General features: G+C 35.3%; 13 protein-coding genes and 2 non-coding genes across 15 annotated transcripts; 9 read left to right on the plus strand and 6 right to left on the minus strand.

The window, feature by feature from the left end:
• Positions 1-707: 707 nt before the first annotated feature.
• On the plus strand, positions 708-779 carry KAFR0Htrna7Q. Its single transcript has one exon. It is a non-coding gene; the product is annotated as a tRNA-Gln (tRNA).
• A 1,230-nt stretch (positions 780-2,009) lies between these two features.
• On the plus strand, positions 2,010-3,512 carry KAFR0H02040 (uncharacterized protein; the record flags this gene model as incomplete). Its single annotated transcript, XM_003958699.1, has 1 exon — positions 2,010-3,512. The coding sequence occupies one exon, from the start codon at positions 2,010-2,012 to the stop codon at positions 3,510-3,512; it is 1,503 nt and encodes a 500-aa protein (XP_003958748.1).
• A 761-nt stretch (positions 3,513-4,273) lies between these two features.
• Positions 4,274-6,004, plus strand: KAFR0H02050 (uncharacterized protein; the record flags this gene model as incomplete). Its single annotated transcript, XM_003958700.1, has 1 exon — positions 4,274-6,004. The coding sequence occupies one exon, from the start codon at positions 4,274-4,276 to the stop codon at positions 6,002-6,004; it is 1,731 nt and encodes a 576-aa protein (XP_003958749.1).
• Positions 6,005-6,455: 451 nt separating this feature from the next.
• Positions 6,456-7,445, plus strand: PCD1 (8-oxo-dGTP diphosphatase; the record flags this gene model as incomplete). Its single annotated transcript, XM_003958701.1, has 1 exon — positions 6,456-7,445. One exon carries the CDS (start codon positions 6,456-6,458, stop codon positions 7,443-7,445), a length of 990 nt encoding a protein of 329 aa, XP_003958750.1.
• Positions 7,446-7,598: 153 nt separating this feature from the next.
• On the plus strand, positions 7,599-8,720 carry KAFR0H02070 (uncharacterized protein; the record flags this gene model as incomplete). Its single annotated transcript, XM_003958702.1, has 1 exon — positions 7,599-8,720. The coding sequence occupies one exon, from the start codon at positions 7,599-7,601 to the stop codon at positions 8,718-8,720; it is 1,122 nt and encodes a 373-aa protein (XP_003958751.1).
• Positions 8,721-8,931: 211 nt separating this feature from the next.
• On the plus strand, positions 8,932-11,079 carry GID11 (Gid11p; the record flags this gene model as incomplete). The annotated part of the gene is made up of 1 exon (XM_003958703.1): positions 8,932-11,079. One exon carries the CDS (start codon positions 8,932-8,934, stop codon positions 11,077-11,079), a length of 2,148 nt encoding a protein of 715 aa, XP_003958752.1.
• A 30-nt stretch (positions 11,080-11,109) lies between these two features.
• PEP3 (tethering complex subunit PEP3) lies at positions 11,110-13,833 on the minus strand (the record flags this gene model as incomplete). Its single annotated transcript, XM_003958704.1, has 1 exon — positions 11,110-13,833. The coding sequence occupies one exon, from the start codon at positions 13,831-13,833 to the stop codon at positions 11,110-11,112; it is 2,724 nt and encodes a 907-aa protein (XP_003958753.1).
• A 760-nt stretch (positions 13,834-14,593) lies between these two features.
• Positions 14,594-14,902, plus strand: SMD3 (mRNA splicing protein SMD3; the record flags this gene model as incomplete). The annotated part of the gene is made up of 1 exon (XM_003958705.1): positions 14,594-14,902. One exon carries the CDS (start codon positions 14,594-14,596, stop codon positions 14,900-14,902), a length of 309 nt encoding a protein of 102 aa, XP_003958754.1.
• A 67-nt stretch (positions 14,903-14,969) lies between these two features.
• On the minus strand, positions 14,970-15,176 carry KAFR0H02110 (uncharacterized protein; the record flags this gene model as incomplete). Its single annotated transcript, XM_003958706.1, has 1 exon — positions 14,970-15,176. One exon carries the CDS (start codon positions 15,174-15,176, stop codon positions 14,970-14,972), a length of 207 nt encoding a protein of 68 aa, XP_003958755.1.
• Positions 15,177-15,314: 138 nt separating this feature from the next.
• SPE4 (spermine synthase) lies at positions 15,315-16,193 on the plus strand (the record flags this gene model as incomplete). Its single annotated transcript, XM_003958707.1, has 1 exon — positions 15,315-16,193. One exon carries the CDS (start codon positions 15,315-15,317, stop codon positions 16,191-16,193), a length of 879 nt encoding a protein of 292 aa, XP_003958756.1.
• A 74-nt stretch (positions 16,194-16,267) lies between these two features.
• RMP1 (Rmp1p) lies at positions 16,268-16,852 on the minus strand (the record flags this gene model as incomplete). The annotated part of the gene is made up of 1 exon (XM_003958708.1): positions 16,268-16,852. The coding sequence occupies one exon, from the start codon at positions 16,850-16,852 to the stop codon at positions 16,268-16,270; it is 585 nt and encodes a 194-aa protein (XP_003958757.1).
• Positions 16,853-17,309: 457 nt separating this feature from the next.
• On the plus strand, positions 17,310-19,481 carry ACF2 (endo-1,3(4)-beta-glucanase; the record flags this gene model as incomplete). Its single annotated transcript, XM_003958709.1, has 1 exon — positions 17,310-19,481. One exon carries the CDS (start codon positions 17,310-17,312, stop codon positions 19,479-19,481), a length of 2,172 nt encoding a protein of 723 aa, XP_003958758.1.
• Positions 19,482-20,164: 683 nt separating this feature from the next.
• DPH6 (diphthine--ammonia ligase) lies at positions 20,165-22,273 on the minus strand (the record flags this gene model as incomplete). Its single annotated transcript, XM_003958710.1, has 1 exon — positions 20,165-22,273. The coding sequence occupies one exon, from the start codon at positions 22,271-22,273 to the stop codon at positions 20,165-20,167; it is 2,109 nt and encodes a 702-aa protein (XP_003958759.1).
• A 249-nt stretch (positions 22,274-22,522) lies between these two features.
• KAFR0Htrna8A lies at positions 22,523-22,595 on the minus strand. The gene has a single exon. It is a non-coding gene; the product is annotated as a tRNA-Ala (tRNA).
• A 1,290-nt stretch (positions 22,596-23,885) lies between these two features.
• On the minus strand, positions 23,886-25,319 carry PUT1 (proline dehydrogenase; the record flags this gene model as incomplete). The annotated part of the gene is made up of 1 exon (XM_003958711.1): positions 23,886-25,319. One exon carries the CDS (start codon positions 25,317-25,319, stop codon positions 23,886-23,888), a length of 1,434 nt encoding a protein of 477 aa, XP_003958760.1.
• Positions 25,320-25,454: the final 135 nt, after the last annotated feature.

Below are 25,454 nucleotides of genomic sequence, written 5' to 3' on the forward strand. Positions count from 1 at the left end.
ATGAAATAAGAACGGAACTTCCTGGACTATTTCATTACCTTCGTTACGTCACGTATATTAGAAGATGGAGAAAGATATATATCAACCTATTACGATAATTACTGAATAAAACAAAGAACTTATACTCTTACCAGCTTATCATGTCTACCAACACTATTAACAACAACAGTAACGAAGGCATGAGTACCTCCCAGGATGTTTCCGTCCACTTGCCTCTTCAAGAGTTTTCTGATGTGCACTTATTTTACTGGCATATATAATTCATTATATAGTTTGTCTGACAAAGAGACTTATTGTAAGTTCGGTAGGGTAACAAGACAGATAATACAGAGAGAATATGACACGGCTTGTGTATATTCTAATTCAGGTACAGAGAGCTTGGAAATCGATCTGATCGTATAACTATACCTAAAAGCGTATCAAATAGCTTGTCCTTTTTTATTATATAAAATTATAAAGTAAAATAAAAGATTAAGAACAAATACGACGAAGAATTCCTTTTTATAGTGTGGAATTCTTCAAGATGACAAAAGTTGCGTCTATGAAAAGTTTTCACCAATATTCAGCCAAGTTCAATAATGTGAAATATTTAATTTAATAAATTGAACAGCAGGTGTCTAGGTTTTGATTCTGGGAAAGCAGTCAGCGAACTTAGAGTTTAATGTTGTAGTCACCCAGTCTTTCTTACAACAAGACTAAGAATATAAGGTTCTATAGTGTAGTGGTCATCACTGTCGGTTTTGATCCGACCAACCCCGGTTCGAATCCGGGTAGGACCTTTTTTTCGGCTTAAATGTTGCGCCGTGCTTTTCCTTCCTGGAACCATTTTTTTCCGCTTTTACGTAAAGCAGGGTGAACGGTGTTTTGGATGCACGAAACTGCGGAGTCCCAAAAGCTTGGCAAAAAAAACCAGCCTTTAAGGAGAGGCACCAAAAATGTCACATGTATTTGTAGGGAATTTTCGTTAAACTTTAATTTAAGCTATTGAAAGTACAGCCTCGAGACTTGTTTCCTCAAGATATTTAGTATTTTTACATAATTAGATTTCGAATCAATTCCCGACTGGGAAGAAATAACCCCTGGAAATTGTTACTTGTTTGTGATAGTGGGGAGAGACTTTCCTACTATCGTTTAGTGAATTCTACAATAAGACCGAAGCATTGCAGCAGACAGACACTAAAAGTTTGATATTGCGGTCTTCCTATGGTTTACGTGTGATATTTCGAGGTTTATTGGCTCGTGTTTGTGGAGAAAACGCACAACTTCTCTTTCAATATATCACGAAACAGTATGGAGTATGATTTGGAGCGAATTAAACATAACACAATATCAGGAGATACCGAAACATGGGGTTTTTAGTGTATACTGCATCTATTATTTATTTCTGGTTTTTCGTGAGAGAATTGCATAAAGTTAGCTGTATAGCTTTTATGGAACGGTGCTATTGCAATGAGTAACAAATAAATAAATACGATTAATTCCGACGATTTATTTTCAGTTGAGATACCTCTATTGAGTCAACTTTCTGCGTACGATGAGACTGGGTAGTTTGCTGATCTCCAATTCTACAACTCGTATGAGAACTGACCGAGTGGCTGCAATAAGCTATGTCTTCTCAATAACTTTAATAATATATCACTAAAATTGGTGGATTATCAGTATATGGGCACAGATTTCCGTTTCCTTCCGAAGGATGAACTAATTACAAAGCGTAATTGCTCAGAGTTCATTGTAATGCAATTACTCTAATAAACATAGCAAACATTGGCTATCGGAACTGTGAAGAAACACTTACACAATCTGTCCTACAGTGTGGTACGATCTTAACGGCAGCAATGGCACATATCACAAGGGATATAAAAGCCAAGCATTCCAAGTAGCAAATACTTTTACAATTAACACTTCCTTCTTTTCATCTCAGTTAAAAAAATAAAAGGATATTGCAATAAGTAAAAGCAAGTAACAACTTTATTTCAGAATTCTATTAGTTATATGAAAATTACGAAAACATGACCGTCTCTTTAGGTGAAGCCATTTATATCGCTCTTAAACCAATTTTAAAGATCTACCTAATCATTTTCATTGGTTTCATTTTAGCTAGACTCAACATTATTTCACTAGCAAACTCAAAATGTATTTCAAGTGTCATCGTGAATTGCTTATTGCCATGTCTTACATTTAGTAAGATTGTCCTATACATATCTTGGAAAGATATCAAAACTGTTGGAGTCATTATCCTTTCCGCCCTGGTCATGTTTGCTTTCGGTGCCTTCGGTTCACTTGTCATAAATAAAGTGTCTCCCGTTCCAAAACATTTCTTCTGGGGATTAATATTTGCAGGGGCCTTCCCAAACATTTCGGATATTCCTATTGCCTATGTTGAAAGTATAAGTAATGGTGCAATATTCTCTGAGGAGACTGCTGAAAAGGGTACCGCATACTCTTGTATATTTTTATTCATTCAAACATTCATGACAATGAATTTGTCATGCTGGAAAGTGCTTGGTTGGGATTTTAAAGATGAAATGGATACTGATGTCAATGATATAGAAAGCAACAAAGCAAATACTGGTAACGATGCTTCTATTCAAGTTCGTCCGGAACATGATATGAATGACAGTCATAGTACATTAAAAAGTTTTGATTCTTCAAATGGAAGATTCTCTGACGATATGGAAAAGATGGGCTCTCATGACAGGATAGGCAGAACTCATACTGAAATTAGTAGCTCACATTCAAAATTGAATGAATCTTTACACGATTTTAATGAGAAAGAAACTAACAACAATGGTAACGGTCAATTTGAAGGAGATCTGACTTCAGAACAACCTTCCAAATCATCTAGAATTACAAGATATATTCCATACTCACAAACTAAGCATTTTTTCAAGAAAATAAACCATTCAACATCCAATTTTGTGCAGAAACATCATTTAGGCTGGTTTTCTGATTTTCTATTAAATTTTATCAGTCCAAAAGCTTTAGGCTGTTTACTAGGTATAATTGTGGCCTTGATCCCCTGGTTACAGGCAGTTTTTTCTACATCATATGTTCATGTTCATCAGGCCCCTGATGGAGAAGCTGTTTTAAATTTCGTAATGGATACAGCAGAATACTTAGGTCAGGCATCTGTGCCAATGGGTTTGCTTTTGCTAGGAGGTAGTCTAGCTCGTCTAGAAGTTCACAGAATGTCAAAGGGTTATCTCACTTCTGCTGTGTTATTTACCATCTTAGAGCTAGTCTTGGGTCCCATTATAGGTGTCTTATGGACAAATAGGCTATACAAGATTAATTGGCTAGATACAGAGATTGAAAAGTTCAATATGATCATCACATGGGCCATGCCATGCTCTACGTCCCAAATCTACTATACTACGTACTTTACACCTGTGAATGGACCACATCAACAACTAGATTGCTTAGCAGTCCTTTACATTTGTCAGTACGCTGTTCTTTTCATAAGTTTATCCATCACCGTCACCTACGGGTTGAAGGTCAACCTAGGACTCTAGATATAATCATTCAGATTCTATATTTGTTAAAATAATATTTCCTTTGCCTTTTTACAAGGTGTTTTTCACCTTGATAAACTCTATTTTATATAATAATTGTCAAGAAGCTACAATTCTCCGCCTTCTTACAAGAACAAATGCAAATCTGGGGGGAAAATCAGCTTGAGCCCGGTGGAATAGTAATTGTTATCAACTGTGGGATCTCGACTATCAAACGAAAAATGGTCACCGTCACATTCTGACTCCAAGCAGTAATGATTTGATTATAAGGCTGTAAAGCCTCGATCTTGCATATATTGCGACATATTTTGCGCAACCTCAATATGCGTTTGTTACTGCGTTTCAGTTTGCCAAGACATCTTAAGCGATAATCATCTTTCAAGATCCAGAGCAGACAAATAAACACGGAAGACGGTATTCCGGCTGAGAAAACGACGGAGAAGGAACGGAAGCAAATTCGTTTTCTCGAGGAATATTAAGTAATTAATATGTGGGTAGAAGGACAATGAGGTAATAATTAGTATGGAGAGTTGAACAGTCATAGAGACTAAATGATGCTCTTTATTTTTTCCTTTCACTGACAGGGTTCCTATAAATTGAGATAGTTGGATTTAATGTTGTATGCGTGATTTAATCTGAACCAATAGTTGGTTGTTTTGTTATTTATATTGATGGTTGGACCCAACCAGTGAAACAAAGAACAGTAAAACGTTTGGTATCAGCATTAGCATTTGTCGGTAGCTAAGAAAACGAATAAAAATATGAGCATTTCTTTAGGTGCTGCTATTTATATAGCAATAAAGCCAATTTTAAAAATTTACACAATTATCTTAGTTGGTTTCTTATTAGCCAGGTTCAATGTGGTCTCGATGGAGCACGCAAAAGGTATATCTAATATGGTTGTTAATGCTATTTTACCATGCTTAACATTCAATAAAATTGTATCTAACATAACTTGGAGAGATATTAAGGAGGTTGGTGTTATTGTCCTTACAGCGTTGATCTTCTTTGGGTTTGGTGCTATTGGCTCTTTGTTGATCTATAAAGTTGCTTCTACTCCAAAAAAATTCTTTTGGAGTATTTTATTTGCAGGTTTATTTCCAAATATCTCTGATTTACCAATTGCATACGTCCAGAGTATGGGAAATGGAACGATATTTCAAGAATCTGATGCAGATAAAGGTGTTGCCTACTCATGTATCTTTCTTTTCACCCAGAGTTTTTTAATGATGAATTTTGGTATGTGGAGAATGATAGGCCTCGACACTAAGGATGACAATAACGAGGAGAATTCAGAATCTAAAGAAAGTGATCTGGAAGGAGGTTCAAGCACACCAGATGAAGAAAGCCAAATGGAGGAGAAATATGAAAATGATGAATTGGAACTAGAAAGTACACAAAGTGATTTAAGTAGTGACGTTTTGGATGCCCACTCATTTAGTCACGATTACACTTACTATTATAGAGGTGGTTGTCACATTCCAATAGCACATTTTGCAAATAATACGCAAATTCATAGAACGACAACTACATACTCAAGTCCAAGTTTTTTGGAGCCTTCTAAAGTTCCTAAGAGAGATGATTCTTTATTAGAAGTTTGGAACATATCATCAAAAAGAACAAAGGATTTGGTCAAACGAAGAATGAGAAAAGCATCGATCAATGATATAATTTCTACGTATAGCGCCGTAGAAAACATACGGAATGGGGAATTGAACCTGAATAGACCACTTACAATTACTGAGAAAGTGGGCAAAACTAACGCATTCAGCTCAACTGGAGAAGTAGAAGATGACCTATTTGAATTGGGAGAGCAACCAAGTCCAATGAAGAAATATGTCCCTAATTTTGGTTTGAAAAGAAAATTCAATGCTATGAAGGCTAAATCATCCCAATTTCTGGATAAATACAATATGGGATGGGTCAGTTATTTTATTATAAACTTTATAAGGCCAGCATCCCTGGGTTCATCTTTGGGTATCATATGTGCTTTGATTCCATGGGTCCAAGCATGTTTTACTTCTACGTATGTTCATGTTCATCAGGCACCAGATAATGAAGCGGTGTTGAATTATTTGATGGATTTCACTGAGTATATAGGAAATGCATGCGTCCCACTAGGACTAATTTTGCTAGGTGGAACCTTGGCCCGTCTTGAAGTCAAGAAGTTACCCAAAGGGTTTTTGAAGACTGCGATATTGTTTACCGTGTTAAGATTAATCATTTGCCCAATAATTGGTATTTTATGGGCTAACAAATTGTATGATATGAATTGGCTGGACACTCGAATTGGGAAATTCGATATGATCTTAACGTGGGCAATGCCATGTTCGACCTCCCAAGTTTATTTTACTGCCTTCTATACGCCAATAAAAGGGTCACATTTGCAGATGGATTGTTTATCTGTCTTGTATATCTGTCAATACATTGTTCTTTTCATCTCTTTATCGATTGTTGTGACATATACATTAAAAGTTGATTTGAACGTGTAAGTAAGTAGTCCTCATAATTTTGTATTTAATGTTAATAATTGAAGAGGTATTCAGCCCATATGTATAACTTTATCGTAAGACTTCTTTATATGACATTTGTGTCAAGTTTTAGTCTCAGTAAAAAGGTAGTAAGACATTCTGCATGCATTATGCAGCCTCAAATTCTTGCCTATCAGACAAGCTAATTCAACGAACAAGAGGGGTCTCGTCTTCGTTCATTGAACTACTATAGCAAGTCATGATATAAGGAACTAAAAATGGGATAATTGAGTGTGTATGACTTCAACTTTGTGCTTCCCATATTTATCTTCTTTTCCTTTGGATCTCTCATACTGTAAAGATGCCCGTACTTTAAAAACTATCTATACCACGGAGAAAATATCTACATGGATGATGTGTTTCAAAGGTGAAGTAGCCAGTTTTCACGTGCCTCTGAATGATTGAATAGTCAATGCTCAATCCTACGAAGCTACTTAATAATTTGAAAGAATTCAAATATGCAAGTAAATATCCTATCGATTCGATATGGCCTCGAGGTAGAAGATCATCGGTGTTAATCCTTTTATTCATCGGTAATCGAGGAGAGTTGAGAGTGCTGTTGACAAAGAGGTCGAGAAGTTTGAAAAGTTTCAGTGGACACGTCTCATTGCCTGGTGGTAAAGCAGATAGTGATCATGAAACATTTGAGAATGTGGCAAGGCGTGAAGCAGAGGAAGAAATAGGGTTACCAAGAGATGAAAAAGTTCTACAAAACGAATATGATATGGCTATTGAAAATATATCGACAGTGTTTCCATGTTATGTATCTCAGACGGTTCTAAGTGTGAAACCTCTGGTATGTTTTCTTCACAACTACTCAACGGATCAATCCAAGATTCGTGATAAATACACTACACCATTGAATGCAGACAAGTTCTTCGGTAAATTGAACCCTGGTGAAACGTCCTCATTGTTCTCTATTCCTATAAATGATCTAGTGGCACATCTGAGTGGAGACACCACTTACAAACCAGAATATACTGCTCGGAAGGAGAATAAATGGAAGTATGGTGGTATCACATGGGATGTGAAGCATTTCTATTACCCAGTGGATAATAATAATGAGATGTCGTGGCTCCGAGATATAGAGGATCTCAGCAGTTACGACAGCAGCAGTTCGATGGAAGAAGAATTTACCAAGACCAAGGACGTTTGGGGCATGACTGCAAAGATACTATCAGATATCTCGCTAGTGGCAAACGGACTACAAGATATACACGAGTTGCATTTCAATCATGAGGATCTCATCAATGGATTATACGTTTATGGTAAGCAAATGCAACCGGGCAAGAGAAGCGATTGGGAGAAGTCGTTAATTAATCGAACTAAAGGCGTCAAATACACGGATGTAATCCCAGAAGCCAACATGAAAGAAATCACCAGAGGATCCAGCACATTCTAAATAGCAGTATTGTATATATATATATGGCCCATTTCCCAATATAGCACTGTTTCCAACACTTCTAAGAGATTTAGTATATATATATTTTTACGCAAAAAGTGAAAAATAACAGAAGTATCAACTGTTTCAAACACAGAAGTTCACTAAGCAAGGATGGCAGAAAGACACAAGCCGCTAGCAATTACTTCAGTGGAGGCGCAGACTGCAGCCCAAATGATTACGCCGCAAAGGATTTCCAGTATCTTGGAGACAAATGGACCCATGGCAATTAGATTTATTACGCAACGATTATCGGAAGATGTACCTTATTTCAAGGATTTATCCACTTCAAAACAGAGACGTTTGATAATGCATTGCATGGAATTGGGTGACGAGCCCAATTCTATGATATTCGAGAAGATTGGTTGGGGTCAATGGTCAATAAAGAAAGTGAACCCTGAAGATTTTTCACGAGAACGTAGTGAAATGAACAAGTTGAACTTGAAAGTAAGAGATAGCGGAGTGGAACATGAGACTAGGAAGAAGGGCAACACGGTGAGTAAGAAAAAGACGCTACATTCTCCGTCACATTCTCCCTTGCAGCGGCCAGTTGTGCCCCACGTCATTTACATTGACGAAAATGCACTTGCCTCAGATGGTGAATCCGAGTACGAATCTGATTTGGAAGACGATATACATCAAGTCAAGAATGAATCTAATGGTATCTACACGTTCAATAGAAGAAAATCGAGTGTTGTCTACGATGAGGCCTCTTCTCAGTTTCTCGAAAAGGGATTGATAGCTGAAAAGATGAGACCCTTGATGAAAAATCGAAGTCGTCGTTCAAGTTCTAAGACCAGAACAAGACTGCCCAGGATTATATACAACGATAAGCAACCTGTGGCCATCAATGACTCAGACATTGTTTCTACCAAGGAATCACGGTCTTTCAGTGAGCCGATTTCTAGAAGATCATCATCAGGGTTGTCATTTACCAAAGAATCCGGCATACGTTCCACATTGTTTTCGGACCATTCTGTCAATAACAGCAACAATGGAGCCATTTTCAGATCCCCACAGATTGTCTACCAAAATTTAGACCTATCCATGTCAGATAACGAAATGAAACCAGCTGTCGTTACAACACCCTCGGACACCGAAGACGAAGACTGGGAAGACATGGGACCAGCTCAACTGAGACGACAACAGGATCTACAGGTCACTGACGCTGCCAATGCCCTGCTGAGTCTCAACCATTCAACTAACAATAATAACGCTGGCAATAATAACCGATAATGATCACTCCGAACGAGGTGCATGAGCCCAATATTCGGCTGGGCCTTTTTTAAGGGATTTTGAAGATGAACTCCGAAATATAAGAAAGGTTAAAAAGCCAATCATTAGTGTGAAGATCAGTTACTTATAAATGGACAAATTTGAGTTGATTATAAGGAAAGTATTGTTATTTTGTACTGGTACCAGCATATATTTTTAGTAAGAACAAGTAATGACGATACTGAGGCACGCGGGAGATTGCGATGAGTTAGATGATGAGAAGGCGAATACAGGTTCTGATAAGATTTACCAGAACTATTTAATGCCAGGATTAGAAATGTACGATGCTAAGGTGACCATAAACCATTGGCAGTTGCGTGATTGTGTGAAGCCATCCTCTGTTAATGGCAACAAGTTGTTCTATATTTTTGATCATTCCATCAGAACTTTGAATACGGCCACCGCAAGACCATTGAAGCATGATAGCATCAGGTGGAACGATAATGCAGGAAAAATAAGGTCGACACAGAGACGTCGTAGATCTATTACTCATAAGAAGAGGAATAAGAAAGAAATAGCGTCAAGTGCACCTACGGAACAATTAGTAGAATTCAATTTCAAACCAAGGTGTTTTGTGGAGAAAGACGGTCTTTTAGCATGTGGCGGTCTCGTAGGATCAGACGATAAAGGATTTCCTACAAATTGGAGTAGGATTTCTCATGAAAATGATAATCTCTCTTCACCTGCTCAACCGGTTAAAGTATCTTCTGCGAATGTTATTATGGATAATAGCAATTATTCAAATCCTAATATTTGGAAGGGAATCCTATCATTATATAATCAAGAAACAAATGTCTCTGAAACAGTAATATTGGGACAGTTCATAAACAATTGTGTCACGTTGTATCCAAGGTCCAAAAACGATTACAATCTGTATACATGTAACAATGATGGTCAGATTTACCAATGTAACGTTTCTAACAGAAATATTGAATTGGTCAAAAGATATTCAGATTTAAACTTCCCATTGAACAATGCAGCGCTGTCTAATGATGGTAAGATGATGGTCGTCTCTGGGGACTCTAATAAATTTGCCGTATACAAACAAGATGAAATGATCAATCAGTTCTCATTAAATTGGGACAATGGTGACAATTTGAAAATAAAATCATCAACAAGGTCAAATATCCCTGATCAATCAGAAATCTTGGATATTAACAATAATAATCTTAAGAATAATAATAATCATCAAAATGGAATATATGAAGCTCAGAATGGTGATCATGGCTTCTATAATTGCTTTTCAGAAAATGACTTGCAATTTGCAACTTTATTTCAAAATGGCGTATGCTTATTGTATGATATCAGAAACCTTCATCAGCCACTTGGTGAAATCTTTTCTACAAGGCCGCATTCTCATAATGGTGCATTCAGAGTTTGTAAATTCAGTCATGGATTGGATGATCTCTTATGTATTTCCGAACACCAAAGTCGTGTTCATATCATGGATACCAGGAATTTGACAAATCATCAAGTCATTATGATTCCAGATAAATTAGTCAACGAATCTGATCTAAGCGAAAGCCAAAGAAGAAGAAGGTCATCTCATAATCATAGCAACAACCCAGTTGACTTAAATATTTTGCCAATTTCATCATCCGCATCAATATCAAATGCATTATATGAATCACCACAGATAAGAACAAACTATTCCTTTTCTACAGGTGAAATCACCACGGACGATCCCTGGATAACGTCAGCGAATAAAGTCCCATTACAATATTTACAACCAGTAGTGGTACCATTTCCAAGACTTCGTGAAAGATCAGCGTTCCCTTCTCCAGCATCCAGTTCTTCATCCTCGTCTTCGTCTTCATCACTTTCTAATATTTTCGAACCTCAGCATGCTCGCAGGTCATCCAACTTCACAGTTAGAAGAGTGTCAACTACTTCAAGTAATAATGAAGACGCTATTTTACCAAAATATAATGACTTTGATGATAATCAAGAAAATCAACTAATTGATCCACAAATTACATCATCCAGAAGAAACTCAAGAAGAAGAAGCACAAGGAGGATATCAGATCATATACTTGATATTTACAGCACTAGTAATGATGATGATACTGATAACAACGATCCTACATATGGGAATAACACAAGAAATATATTCGATGATTTTCAACAAAATTCGAGAGGATTCGGTTACCGTATTGGTAGAGTGGGTGAACAGACGGAAGAAAATAATATATGTGGGGTTGACTGGATTGAAGACAATTTGAATGGTAGTTCCTTAGTTATAGGGACTGACTACGGTATTATGAGATGGAATATCAACTCTTGGGCAAGGAGAAGTTTTTCTAGTTACGATTTATGTTAATTCGGGGTGCTATATATATTCTATATTTTTTCAAAGTTTATTCCATTTATTTATTCCAACTTCATTGTTTAAATCAATAGCATTGTCAATAGTGTTTATGTTGATATCACTACAAAGGACACATTTTTTTGTAAGAATGGATTCTAATTCGCTTAAATCCTGTCTCTTATTCTTAACATCACTTTTTTTGCTCAATTTTTGTTGAAAATTTTGAATTTGACTTTTCAATTGAAAGTCATTTGAGTTCAGTATTAATCTGATCAGACAATCTGTGTGGAAGCAATGCTTGCACGGAAATACTAGGAATTTTCTATTTTGTAATAATTTATCACAAGATTTACAGGAATTTCCGGGTTCCATAATTTGATATGTTCGTGTATTAAGTTCTTTAATATCACTACTAATAAGTTTTTTTAGGTTATTAGTCTTTTCAATATCGGTAGCTATAGATTTCATTATGTTTGAATGATTTTGCAAATTTTTTATCAGTTCATCTTTTATATTGGCGATTGTGATGACATTATTCAAAACTGGTAAAATATCGTTTATTTGAATAATGCCGTTTGAGTCTGCCAAGATTGAATTTATGATATTCTTAGCACCATCTTCGCCATTAAGATTGGATAACCTTGCTTTACAATACTTTAACCAAAGCTTTTTTTTGAGTCTTTTTTCTTCAAGCTCTTTATCCTCGATTCGATTGATAACATCTTTTGCCATTTCAAACAGCTTATTTTCTAATGACATAGTTACAGCCTCATCGTAAAGCTTCAAAGATTTTAATAAGAAAATGGATACTTTGATTCTTTGTGGGAGCTTCAATGACAATCTTAATATAAAATCCTTGTCAAGACGATTTTCATTTTGATCTAAAAAGCTCATGATATTTCTATCCTCATAGGAATTTATGCTTGGTATTGTCGTTATCATCATATAGCACATGGTATTATAGATAATTTTTGGAAGTTTTGGATATTCTCCTATACACCAATTAAGATATGTTAGTGCAAAATTTTCATCATTGTTGGGCCCTAGTTTTAGGTAGTTAGTGAAATAGTTTAGAACGGATGGTATTAATTTAACCGGATCAATTAATCCCTTCAATTTCATCCAGGCTACAATAGTTTCATGGGGCGCATTGATTAATAAAATCGTTGAATATTTATAAATTATAGTTGAAACATTGAAAGTAGACATGATCTTTAGCGACTCATTCCAATGACGTCTCGAAATCCAGTAAGACATGAGAAAATTATAGTCCTTTATCAAATCTGCAAAATACAATAGGAGCTGATGGTTATCTCTTGTGATTTCGTATACTGTTTCTTTATCCAGGGAAGTGACATGTTTCTGGAGAAAGGTTTTTGCATCCTTCTCAATTATAGGGTCATCCTTCTCATATAGAATTTTGTTGAAATTCCAAATGATCCAACTTGACAAAAGAATCTTGTTTGTCTCCGTCCTTGAATTCTCCAGTTTTGTTATTAAATAAGTTTGAATAGCGTTGAAACTATTTTCATTTTCAATATCACTCATGAAATCTAAGACGATCGAAGCAATCGACTGTGCATTAGTTTTACCGAATTGTAAAGCTGCTGATTGTGGATCTTTTTTACTTTCTAACAAGTATTTACCATAGTTATAGTAGATCAGTTGTATTTCATCAGTATTAAGACCGCCTAGCTTTAATGCTTCTTCAAATCTGTTCTCTTCGCATAGTAACTTCCATATGGATTTTGATTCATCGCTAAGTACTAGTTCATATATATTCATATTTGAAAAGCACCAATATGTTAAACTTACATTATCTTTCACTAAATGTAGGAATTTTTCGTTGTTTCCCTCATCTATTGATTGTTCGAATATAATTTTATTACTAAGCTGATTTATTATTGTAATTAAAGATCCTCTTAATAGGACCATATGATAATCAGATAGTATCAAATCTTTTATTTGATAGCGATCACTATTTGGTAATTCTACATTTAAATAAATCTTAAAACTGTTGATTGTTGAATCTACATCCAAATTACCGTAAACAATACCCACATCTGTGGTCCAAGCAAATTTATTCTTGTTATTTGTAGTGAATTTATTTTTGAATTGGGTTGTATTGGTGTTATCATAAGTAAAATCTTTGATTTCAGTGGGTTTTATTTCTTGTAGAGTCTTAATGGGAGAGCTGAAGACGTCACTTTTCCAATAAATCAATGTATTATCGATTGCCACTAGGATATTGCCATTCCCACCGTTGTATAGTACCCCACTAATCGATGCAGGCATCTTGGACTTCCAAAGTACTTTTATGACGGGATCATTGATATTATTAAAGAGAATGCTATAGATATGACCATTTGATGTTCCTGCAAGCAAGCTGTTATCGTCTAACCACTGAATACATTTTATGTTATAATTTTTATTGAGTCTCTTGACAATAAAGGTCTTTTGGGTGGGAATATCTAATACATAGTACTTTGCCAAATTTGTCTTCATGAACAGTCTTGTACCATTTGCATTGAGCCATGTTATTATAATAGTCTCGTTAATGGCGTTTCCACCGCTGTTGAATGGTAATTTGATGGAATTGATCTCAGAAGGTTTATCTAAGTTTATAACGAAGATGTAATTTGATTTCTTAATAGCAAAAGTGAATATGTTTGAACATACTTGTAAGGAGATGATTGAAGGAAGTATGTCCTGAGGAATGTACTGTTTGATGAAGTCCAGTTGTACATGTTCAATCTCAATATTCATTGTTGCGAATTGTGCTCCTTGGTAAATGCAATGAGAAAGCTGCAAGAATCAGGGTGTATTCCACTATGAATGACCACTTGTTTTGTAAGCAAGAGCTCTGAGACAGGTGGTGGCAGTTGAGAACCTCTTGTTTTCAAATTTTGTCTCTGTTGAAAGTGCAAGTAGTTTATAACCGTTTTCCTTTTTACACTGTCTATATTGCTATAAAAAGACGAAGAACTGGCGAGCGTCATAAATACGACAATTCTATCCAGCTTCGATTCATGTATCGTCTACGATTCAACTTGGGAACCCACAATCTTCATGGTATTGAAATCCCTGCCTGATAGGAGCAGTTACAAGCCAAAAGATGCGTAATAATCATACTTGTGGTAAAAAACAAGATAAGAGAGTCTACAAGACACCATAGGCACTTCCAGCACCATATATGTAATACAGTCGTGAATTATGGACTATTGCCCTGAAAGAGATGATACAACTTAGCAAATTGCCTGTAAAAGTAAAGAATAGGCAACAACATACGTAGAAGAACCACATGAAAGCCAAAAAAACGCGGAGAAAGTCAGGCACAACAGTCTACAGGTCTCGATAACCCTCTATCATCCGTTATAAGACAGCATTGGGCCCATATAGCCCATCTTAACGCTCTTTCTTCATTCCAATATGGTATCGCTACGTACAATTTTCTTCACGAAAATATTGAATTTGAAATTCAATATTCAAAGATACAGGACATTTGAACTCAACAGCTCACTAAGCCATGTCTAGTAACATCCCTATCAAGCTTCTGAACGAGTCACAGGGCCATATAATATCCCTGGAACTGAATAATGGAGACACATACAGGGGAAAGCTCCTAACAAATGAGGATAATATGAACCTGCAATTAAGAGATACTATAGTGACAAATGCCCAGACGAATAAACAGACGAAGATGGACCATGTGTTCATAAGGGGGTCACAAATCAAGTTTCTGTCGTTGCCAGATATGTTGAAGAATGCGCCATTGTTTAAGACAGGTAAGGCTTCCAAACAGCCCCCACCAATCCGTGGTCCAAAGAGAAGGTAATCGAGGCGAAAGCTCCTCATCAAATTCATAAAAAAACTATATACAATTTACATACGTATCTAAGATTTCATTTATCCTGTACAATACTACTTTCACAGATGTTACAAAACTCATCTATATCGTCCTTTACTTGATTATTCAATTCAACAAATGCATCGAATATCGAGTTGATTTCATTTTGCAAAATTCGAGATTCTTTGATCATATCCGTCAAAGAAACATCATTTGCCTCGAGGGATTCGTCGATCGTATCGAGATTGTTCTCTTCATCCATTTATATCACTATTCCTGATGGAGTCCTTAAACGATTATCAATGATGTACGTATATATTTAGCAAATTTTTTGTCTTGAAAAAACCTGTTGCTCATCGAAAAGTGATGTACTTTACAATTAAACTAGAAACGTTGCATTATGTCGCATCCTAGCATCGTGGACGGTTGGTTTAGAGAGATTAACGATAAGAGTTTCCCTGGTCAAGCTTTTTCCCTGAGAGTCGATAAGCTTTTGTACCAATTTAAAAGTGAATTTCAAGATATATTGGTCTTTCATAACGATGTCTATGGTAACGTCCTTGTTCTAGATGGTATCATTCAATGCACCGAGAAAGATGAGTTCGCATATCAAGAAATGATTACACATATACCGTTGTATTTGCATAGTAATCCAAAGAAAGTTCTGGTAATCGGAGGTGGTGATGGTGGTGTCATTAGAGAAGTTCTCAAGCATGACTGCGTAGAAAGCGTTACATTGGTGGAAATTGATGAAACAGTTATACAACTATCTAAGAAATATTTACCAAACATGTCCTGTGGATTTACTAATGAGAAACTTACAATCAAATTAGTTGATGGTTTCCAATTTTTGAAAGACTTGAGAAATCAAGATAAATTTGATGTTATTATCACAGATAGTTCTGATCCAGAAGGCCCTGCAGAAGCTTTTTTCCAAAGACAGTATTTTCAATTACTGAAAAATGCTTTAAGTAACGATAATGGTATTATAATTTCACAAACATCTGAGAATATATGGTTAAATGTAAATTATTTGCAAAGGTTGACTGAGACTGCTCGAGAAGTTTTTACCAACGTTAAGTACTGTTCCACGATGGTGCCTAGTTATACTTCTGGACAACTTGGCCTTCTGGTGTGTACGATGAACGATCAAATCGATCTAACGGAGCCAACACGTTTTCCAACTACATCAGAACAATCTGAATTAAGATATTATAACAAAGATATCCATTCGGCATCTTTTGTGCTGCCAAAATGGGTCGAGAACGATCTCAATTAGTCAATGATAATGGAGGAATGTGAAGTATATTATGTGTATATATACTTATGTTTGCACGGCAACTAAATCATTTTTCACCCAAAAATGTCATCAATGGCAGACTTACTCTTCTTCTTGCTCTTGCTTTTCTTTTTCTTCTTCTTCTCTCGTACTTCCTCAATAAAAGGTTGCTCCAGTCTTTCATTCTTCAATTGCTGTATGTTCGAAATTTCTAACTGAATCTCTTCACCTATTTCTTCAGTAACTTCTTGCACAATCTCCACATCGCGAATCTCTCGTATCTTCACATATTTACTGAATTCTTCCTTATAAAATTCCAAAATTTGCATGTAAATGGAATATATCTTACTCAAATTACCAATTAAGACAACACCCAAAGTTAAAAATTGATTCAAATTGATAATGCCGTTGAAATCGTAATAAATTTTCTTAACCATCCTCTTACTCAATATTTTCACAAGTTTATACAATTTAATATACTCAGTTTTCCCTTTATTACTGCTTTGCAGTATACTTAGTACACTCGAAACGTTTCTTTTCATCATGTTTAGTCGTTTCCACCATACAGCCATCTTATGCTGATTTTTGTTTCTATGATACAGCAAGTGTATCAATCTGTACTCTTGGGCAAGTGCGTTCACCAGCTCGTATTCACGCATCGTATACAACCGTTTTCTAGCAATATACTGTTAATACTCCTACTTCTGCTACCACCACTACTAATATAGCTCATCTCTTTCAAGATCGAAAATTTCCAGAAATTTGTGAAGTTAGGACTTGATGTGAAAAGTTAGGTCTTCACCGGACAGTCCCCCATTCGAGTCCTCTCAGGATCAATATTTGTTGACACTCGATTGATTTTAAACATATAGGGACTCGAGAGTTGTACAACAAAGCACAGGGAGATGATCAATTGACACAAAAAGACTGGTTTATTAGCAATTGAAGTATAAAAAGAGGAGACCTCCCCGGTATTTAGGTGTGTTTCTTCAGCTCTTAGGATAGAGAGAAGTAACAACGTTGATTTCATATAACAAATTGAAGAATTGCTAAAAGAAAATACTAGAGATTCATATTTGCTCACTTAACCTTTCTTTCTTAACATTCAGATAACAAATGTGCATTTCTTTTCAATCGGCTGCTACGATCCCAGGACCTCGTGATAAGTCTTTAAGTGCTTTGGAGGCGCAATTCGATGCCACAAACGTGGTAGCAATCGATTTTGACACTCCAATCTCCACCTCAAAACCGGCAAGCTTTATTCCACGAGTAGCGCATGCAGTGTCACTTCCTTATTCCCTCATTAAATCAGAAAATAACAATTCTATTGAAACTAACAAGTTTTATGGTAATATGTTACTAGGGGGTCAAACTAATCCTGTTTGGACACATCCTTATTCATTATGGTTCAATCAAAATGATCCTGCATCTTACGGTATTGGTGTATCTTATGTTCAGAACAGTCAAAAAGTCTTTGATACGACGAAGAGCCCTCCAGGATATTTTTTCAGTCCAACTTTCATTCAATCATTTTTATTTGGTGCCAAAGAATTTACTACTAAGCCATATCTTAATTTCCAAAATATGAAGCATACGTCTGTCCAATTAAATGTTAAATTAAGTGATGCTCGATTCATAAAATTACCCCTCATACAAGGTATGGGATTTGTGACTGCAATCTATCAAGGTTTGACGCCAAATTTGAAAAGTGCCGTTGGATTCAAAACATTTACCAAGATAAGTGCAAATAAGTACCAAGCAACTTTAGAAAATGGTGTCACATGGACAATTTATGTTTCAGGTAACTATTCAGGTTTCACTTTGAGTCTTTTAAATGGTAACACTGTACAAGGTAATAAATCCATGAATAATTGTGTCATACAAATTATTCCTTCAACAAAAACAATTATTGACTCTGTTGCAGGCTCCTACCCCATCGATATGACAATTTCAGCCTCAGTAAGCTCTTATATCGGTACGTACTCGTTAAATTATACTACTAACAACGGTAATGATACCCTATTATATGCTTTGCCACATCAATATAATAATTTTACTAGCTCTTCAAAATCAACGAAGATTAATGACCGGCTCACATCTACTGTATCGGGAACAATGGAAGGTGTTATTGCAAAGCAATTAAATATGATTCTTCTAATACCAAGTACAGTGGACTTTAATGTTTCAGCCAAGATGACTAATCTCCCACAATCTAATCTAAATACAATTTTAGCTGCAGCTACACAAGAAGTTAAAAATGCAAACGTCCCAGCTGAGAGTAATTTGGATTCTATGTATTTTTCTGGTAAAGTCTTACAAAAGTATGCTTGGTTATTATACGTCTGTCATTTTATCTTGAAAAATTCAGCATTAACTTCGACTTTATTACCTCAGCTCCAAACTGCTATTACTAGGTTTATTACAAATACCCAAATTTTACCTTTAAATTACGATACAACATGGAATGGGCTAATTTCTTCTGGTAAGCCTGAGCAAGACTTTGGTAACCCATATTATAATGATCACCATTTCCATTATGGATATCATGTCATGGCCATTGCACTTACTTCAAAAGTGGCGCTTGACATTGACCCAAAGAGTCAATGGCCCAAAGCCACCTCATTATGGTGCCAATATTTGATTAGAGATTATTCAAATCCATCCATAAAGGATCCATATTTCCCAGTCTTTAGATCATTCGATTGGTTTCATGGTCATTCTTGGGCAAAGGGACTTTATGAAAGTGGAGATGGTAAAGATCAAGAGTCAACTTCAGAAGATGTAAATTCAATCTATGCGATAAAATTATGGGCTATCGTAAATAACAACACAAACTTGGTTAATATGGCAAATATTCAGCTAGGTATTATTAATAGTTCTATCAACAGCTATTTTCTCTATTTAGATACCAATACAATTGAGCCACCTCAATTCGTTCCCAATAAAGTGAGTGGAATCTTATTTGAAAACAAGATCGATCACACCACTTATTTCGGTACTAACACAGAATACATTCATATGATTCATGCATTACCACTAATACCTATCACGAATTATATCAGAAGCGCAAAGTTTGCTAAACAAGAGTGGAATCAAGTGTTGTCTAAAATTATTGACAAAATTCCCAATAATGGTTGGAAATCAGTGATCATGTTGGAGATTGCATCGTTTGACGCAAAATCTTCCTGGAATTATTTTGCCCAAAGTAACTTCTTTAGTAACTACGGTTTAGATGATGGACAAAGTTTAACTTGGTCTTTAACGTATGCAGCTTCCCTATTGAGTTGAGAAATTTTATATATGTATATAAAACTTATTTATATAAAAAATTGATCACTATTGGAATGAGATAAAACAAGTGAAATTTTGACCAATGATAGTAATAGTTCTGTCATATGCAACTTGGTAGCAAAAAATGACTAGTGTTCAAAAAACCTTTTTTATTTTTGAGTTATTGATTTGTTCCTTTAAATATGTAATTCATTGCATTTGCATAGGTACTACACCAAGGAAAAAATAAAGACAGTCCAATATGCACTAAAAGAGAAAAATAAAGAGTTAATATTGCTCCGATAAGACCCAATCCTCATGGCTTCAAGATGATACTGACATTCTATATACTGTAAGTAGTCCTATAGACTTTTTTGTATCAAAGTTGCTATATTTTGAAGATGCGTGCTGCTAAAGATATAGATCTTTCAACATTTTTCAGATGACATGGTAAGTTGTAACGAGAGAATACGTCAAAATGAAAGATAGGAAGGGGTTTAAAACAAAAGATAGTAAAAATTATCAAAGAGGAATCTTCGAATCAAGATAAGCCTATAAGTATAAAACGACAAAATTGCTCAAGAAAGTCAAATTGATAAAAGTATTGATTAATTAGATAATATCCCTATAAAAATGAGGAAGAATAGTAATTTTCTACTTTAATAAACAAAAATACAAACCCATTCAAATCAAAGGTTCTTCTACAGTTTCAACTGCAATGCGAAAGAGTAACTCTCGCCGGTGTAATCAAACACCTGTTCTACTGGATAGAACTCAATACTTTCTCTATAGGATTCAAAAGATTCATATAACTTGTTATCACCAGATGGAGTAAAGTATAAAGTTATGTGACCCTTTCCTTTGATCTTTTCTAGAACTTCTTGAAGATCTACCGCAGAATTTGTGAAAACAGTAGTAAAATGTCTTTTCTTGGTTTTATTAGAGACAATAGCATCATGCTTCAAAGTAAATTGCTCGAGGAGTGAGTTTAATAGAACTTCAGTTTCCCTAGTATCAGTATCAATTTTGTCCTCTTCATCATTTTCATAGTCTTCGTATTCATTTGAAACTATTGATTTTTTACAAGTTATACCACCCCATTCACATAACGCATCTCTTGGTAATTGTGAAACTTTAACAATAACTAATAATGAAACTGGATCGTCCGTTTTTTCGAACCAAAGTTCTGATTCTTCACTCATCTTCTTGGCGTATAGAATCCACATATTACGCACTATATCGACCAATTTCATATCAGTAATGTAACATGTCATGAAAAGTTGTTCTGTAGCATTTATAGCTTGTTTTAAGGTATCAAAATGGCGCAAAGACAAAGCACTCTGTAAAATTGGTTCTTCTCTACCGACCATTTCCATTGATTGAGGTATTAAGGCTATTTGGCCACTAATGTAGCTAACTTGATTTTGATCCTTCTTATACCAAATTGCTTGCGAGTACGGGCCAATATTACAAGGTGCCCAATATGATCTTCCCTGTACATGTAATCCATCTTTTTTATGATTAATCTGGATGTTTTGATCATGCTGCGCAAGTTCACAATTTATATCTATGACAACAGATAGCTGCAATTGTACATTGTCACCGAGGAGATTAGAACCAACACATGATCTTGAAGGCGGCAAAGGACCCCATTTTGAAATATTAAAGAATTCATTGTAGATTTTGTTCACCGTACCAAAATTCGACATATTTGATAAAATAAGAGATGAGCTTAGAATTTGTGACTGACTTAACTTGTATTCATTCAATACCATGAATAATTGTTCAAAAATATCAGTTGCTTGAGACTCGACCGTTTCGAAGTTTTTATTTGGTCTTAGATTTGAAACATAAAGTAAATTATCCACTTTAACTACAGAATAAGTCATGTAAAAGTCATTGAAATATGAGATCGATTTCATTCCTGGTAAGAGTTCAGCATCTCCTAGCCTGTTTATCAATTCATGCCATTTTTCACTTAATAAAGGTGGCTGTGGGATTTTATCCAACTGATTTTGAAGAAAACCATCTGGAAGTGACCTTTCTACAAATTCTACATTCAATCTAGCATTGAAAACACCGTCATTATTATTGCCATTGTCATAACTTTCAGTACTTTTTAGTTTTAAATAACCTCTATCAAAAAATGGGGCGTCGAGGACCATAGTTTCAAATTCACCGCCTTCACCACAAATATGCACATCATACATCTGATTGAGTCTAATCATTATGGGCAAAATTTCGGGCAATGACTTTCCAAGATGCGACTCATTTAGGCCTTCTGCGGCAACTTTAATTATCCTGGCATCAAGTCTTCCTGTTTCATCACCACTTTTGGACATGAAAGCCATTTCTGTCATCAACTCCAGTTGATTTCGTTGCCACAAGTAACTCAACACACTTAAACCTAGTCTATTACAAACGTTTTCCACTCTATTACGCTGATATGATGATAAAATTGCCCCTACGCTCACAGCTTCCAATTCAGGATACTTAAATTGAAGATTCTTTAAAAATTCAAATAGCTGTTCAATTTCATCGTCTTGAGTTTGCGTGTAGTTCAATTTAACATTCTTCGACGTATTCTTCACTATAGGCCATCTATGAATAGCTATAGTTTTACTGATACACGATGAATAGTATGATACGATATCAAATCCTACCGTTTGAAACATAAAACTATCAATCTCTTGCTCATTTTCTGATGGATATAAATTCCCCAAAGCAATTAATTCGTGCCCTTGCTTAAGACAATGTAGGATGTTGAAAAATGAGTCCTTGCCCCCCGATACCAAAGCCACAAACTTCATTAGTCTACCTCTTGTTGATCTCTTCTTCCGGAGTGATGAGCTAAAGCGTTTTCAGGTGTCTCGATGAGCTTTAAAATTCAAAATCTGAAAAAGTTCATATATCTCTGAGAAACGCATAGAGACATAGAAAGGTCACATCTCAACCAATTCATTGGAACTTAAGTGAGGCTTATAGTCAGATACAATAAGCAAGTTTGGGATCATTAATGAAAACTTTCTAACATGTAATATTATTTAAAAAAAATAAATTGGACGAGTCCGGAATCGAACCGAAGACCTCTCCCATGCTAAGGGAGCGCGCTACCAACTACGCCACACGCCCTACTCTGTTGAAGGATATGTGTCAAATATTGTAAGTTCAATACGGTAACAAGACAGATAATACAGAGAGAATATGACACGGCTTGTGTATATTCTAATTCAGGGACAGAGAGCGTGGAAATCGATCTGATCGTATAACTATAGCTAAAAGCGTATCAAATAGCTTGTTCTTTTTTTATATAAAATTATAAAGTAAGATAAAAGATTAAGAACAAATATGACGAAGAATTCCTTTTTATAGTGTGGAATTCTTCAAGATGACAAAAGTTGCGTCTATGAAAAGTTTTCACCAATATTCAGCCAAGTTCAATAATGTGAAATATTTAATTTAATAAATTGAACAGCAGGTGTCTAGGTTTTGATTCTGGGAAAGCAGTCACACGAATTTAGAGCTTAATGTTGTAGTTTCCCAGTCTATGTTACAACATCAAATTGCTAACCATATCATATATATAAAAAGATAAAAACCCCTCCCATAATTCTCCTGAGTTTAGTAGGGTAGGATGAAATTGAGACACTTTATGCGTAATATGGGCTAAGAAGGGATTGGTATTGACCTTCAGGGGGGGATTTGTACAGTGTGGGTTACAAGGAATATAAAATATAGCACTCAAGCTCAAACCACGATTTCGTTTGGTCAACTTTTCTTCTGAAATCCACAACTTCTCTTCAATGTATCCCTCCAATAGGAACATTCAGTAACCTATTCGTCTGGGCTACAGAAAACTTTGACGTTTACGGTGCGTAGTTTTTAAATTGCCGCACCAGGCTCTTGACTAAGTGCCAATTTCATTGCATGCTACATCGAGAAATCACCCACTTATACATACTGTAAGATTACTAATGATGTTCTGAACAAACTAGCTTGGCCAGATTATCATAGTTGCTGCCCGTAAGAGTGTTGGTTCCATTACTTAAGATATACGAATTACAATGATTGAATGACAAAAACAAGGTTCATGACGGCATGCAGTTTTTTCTTTTTATGAAAATCTCAGTTTTTAAAAGGAAAAGAAATCAAACAGTGTCCATACCAATTACATTGAAACCCAATCTTGAAGAATCTAAGGCTGGTAAACAATTTAGCACGTCCCGAGGCTATATCACAGGCATTGCTACAAATAACTGATCCGTAAAATGAAAGAAGGTTTCTACTTACTGACGCCTTTAACTAATCTGGGCTTGACTCGTATCTGGATGCAAGATAAACAATAAGCTATTACAAGTAAGTTTTCTTTTAAAATTTTCCTCATATGACCATTAATATATTTAAATATATTGAAAGTAATATTTATTTAACGACTGCCATTAGAATAGATTTCAATAATGGCCACCCGTTATCTGATCTGACAGCATCGCCATTTTCCTGTAATCTTCGTAGAAGATAATCCTTCGTTTCAATAGCAGGACCCCAAGGCACATACTTTATGATATTTTTAACGTTGTGATAATTGATCAGCTCGTGTGTGACATTATCTCCCATGCCTAACAACTGAGCAAAGATAACATTTGCATTTAAATGATTATTTAAATAATAATCTTTCAAAAAAATTGACGCAACTAATTGGGATTGATAGTTATGTGAAGCAATTACTAAATGACCAAATACGGAATTCACAGTATTGAGACACATATCGTTTATAATATCAATCATAACATTATTGTAATTGTCATCCGTTTCCTTTTTGTCACTGAAAATAATTTCCGACCTATTTGGTTCCGAGTGAATATATGCTCCTCTAACTAATTTAACACCTAACTTGTAACCACCTAATTGAGCCAATTTCATTTCATTTTTTAGATGTGTTTCTGAATCTTTTAAGTACAATTGCCAAGTCCCAATGCATGAAATTAGCGGGAAACTTGTTGGATTATATTTTTGGAAAAGAATTCTCTGTAACTTATACACACCGTTGAACTGTAAATCAAATTTTTCTGCATCAATAGTGGTTAAGAAAAACGGTGCTTTCCTATGAGGAAACTTTTTGTAAAGTTCCTTATTCAATTGATAAATTTCATTTGTGATGCGACAACAATTTGCTATCAATTGTTTGGTATTTTCATTATTTGATGGATCAAAATTGAGCATGGCATCATTTAAATTTTCTACTAATGCAGAAGGTTTCAATGCAATGTACCCTGGCGCGATATCATTTAAATTAGTTAAATCTGGCTTCAATTGGCTTAAGAAATTTGGTCTTAAAACGTTATGAATAGAGTTTATTGTTTCGTCTACGATAGTATCGATATTGACAGGCTTCTTTTTGGAACCTTCTGCATTTTCAATAGTTAATGAAAGCATCATGTTAGAGATTCCTCTCTTTTGTAAAAATTTACCACAATCAACCACTTCACTGAAGGTTTCCCCTCCACAGTACACTTTTGAAATGGTCAATCTAAGAATTGATACTGGGACGTAAGGAAACATCTTGATACAGAAATTGAGTAGCGATCTATTCAAAGTGGCCACACTGATCAAAGTCAACGACCAGAGTTGACCCTTGGACAGAGACTTCAAATATTCTATTGAATTGGGCGGGTTCAATCCTGCAATGGAACGAACAGCATCAAAATTGCGATTATACAGATACAAATCTGAAGATGATGTCATTGAAGCATTCTCATTCTTCTTAGTATTTGTCTTTGAAACGTACAATCTCTTTAAACAAGTATAACTACGATAATTTTTCGAAAATAGAACTGGTACCAATAGCCTCTGTTTCATCTAAAGATACTCTTACCAGTCTCAAAAAAGCAAACTAGACAGAAAAATGATAGCAATGATAACTTATCCCAATAGAATAATTCATCTCTTAATATACTTTCTGTAAATCTCATTTTCTTGGCAAATATTTGATAA

The sequence above is a fragment of the Kazachstania africana genome, chromosome 8, assembly GCF_000304475.1.
Source record: "Kazachstania africana CBS 2517 chromosome 8, complete genome".
NCBI lineage: Eukaryota > Fungi > Ascomycota > Saccharomycetes > Saccharomycetales > Saccharomycetaceae > Kazachstania > Kazachstania africana.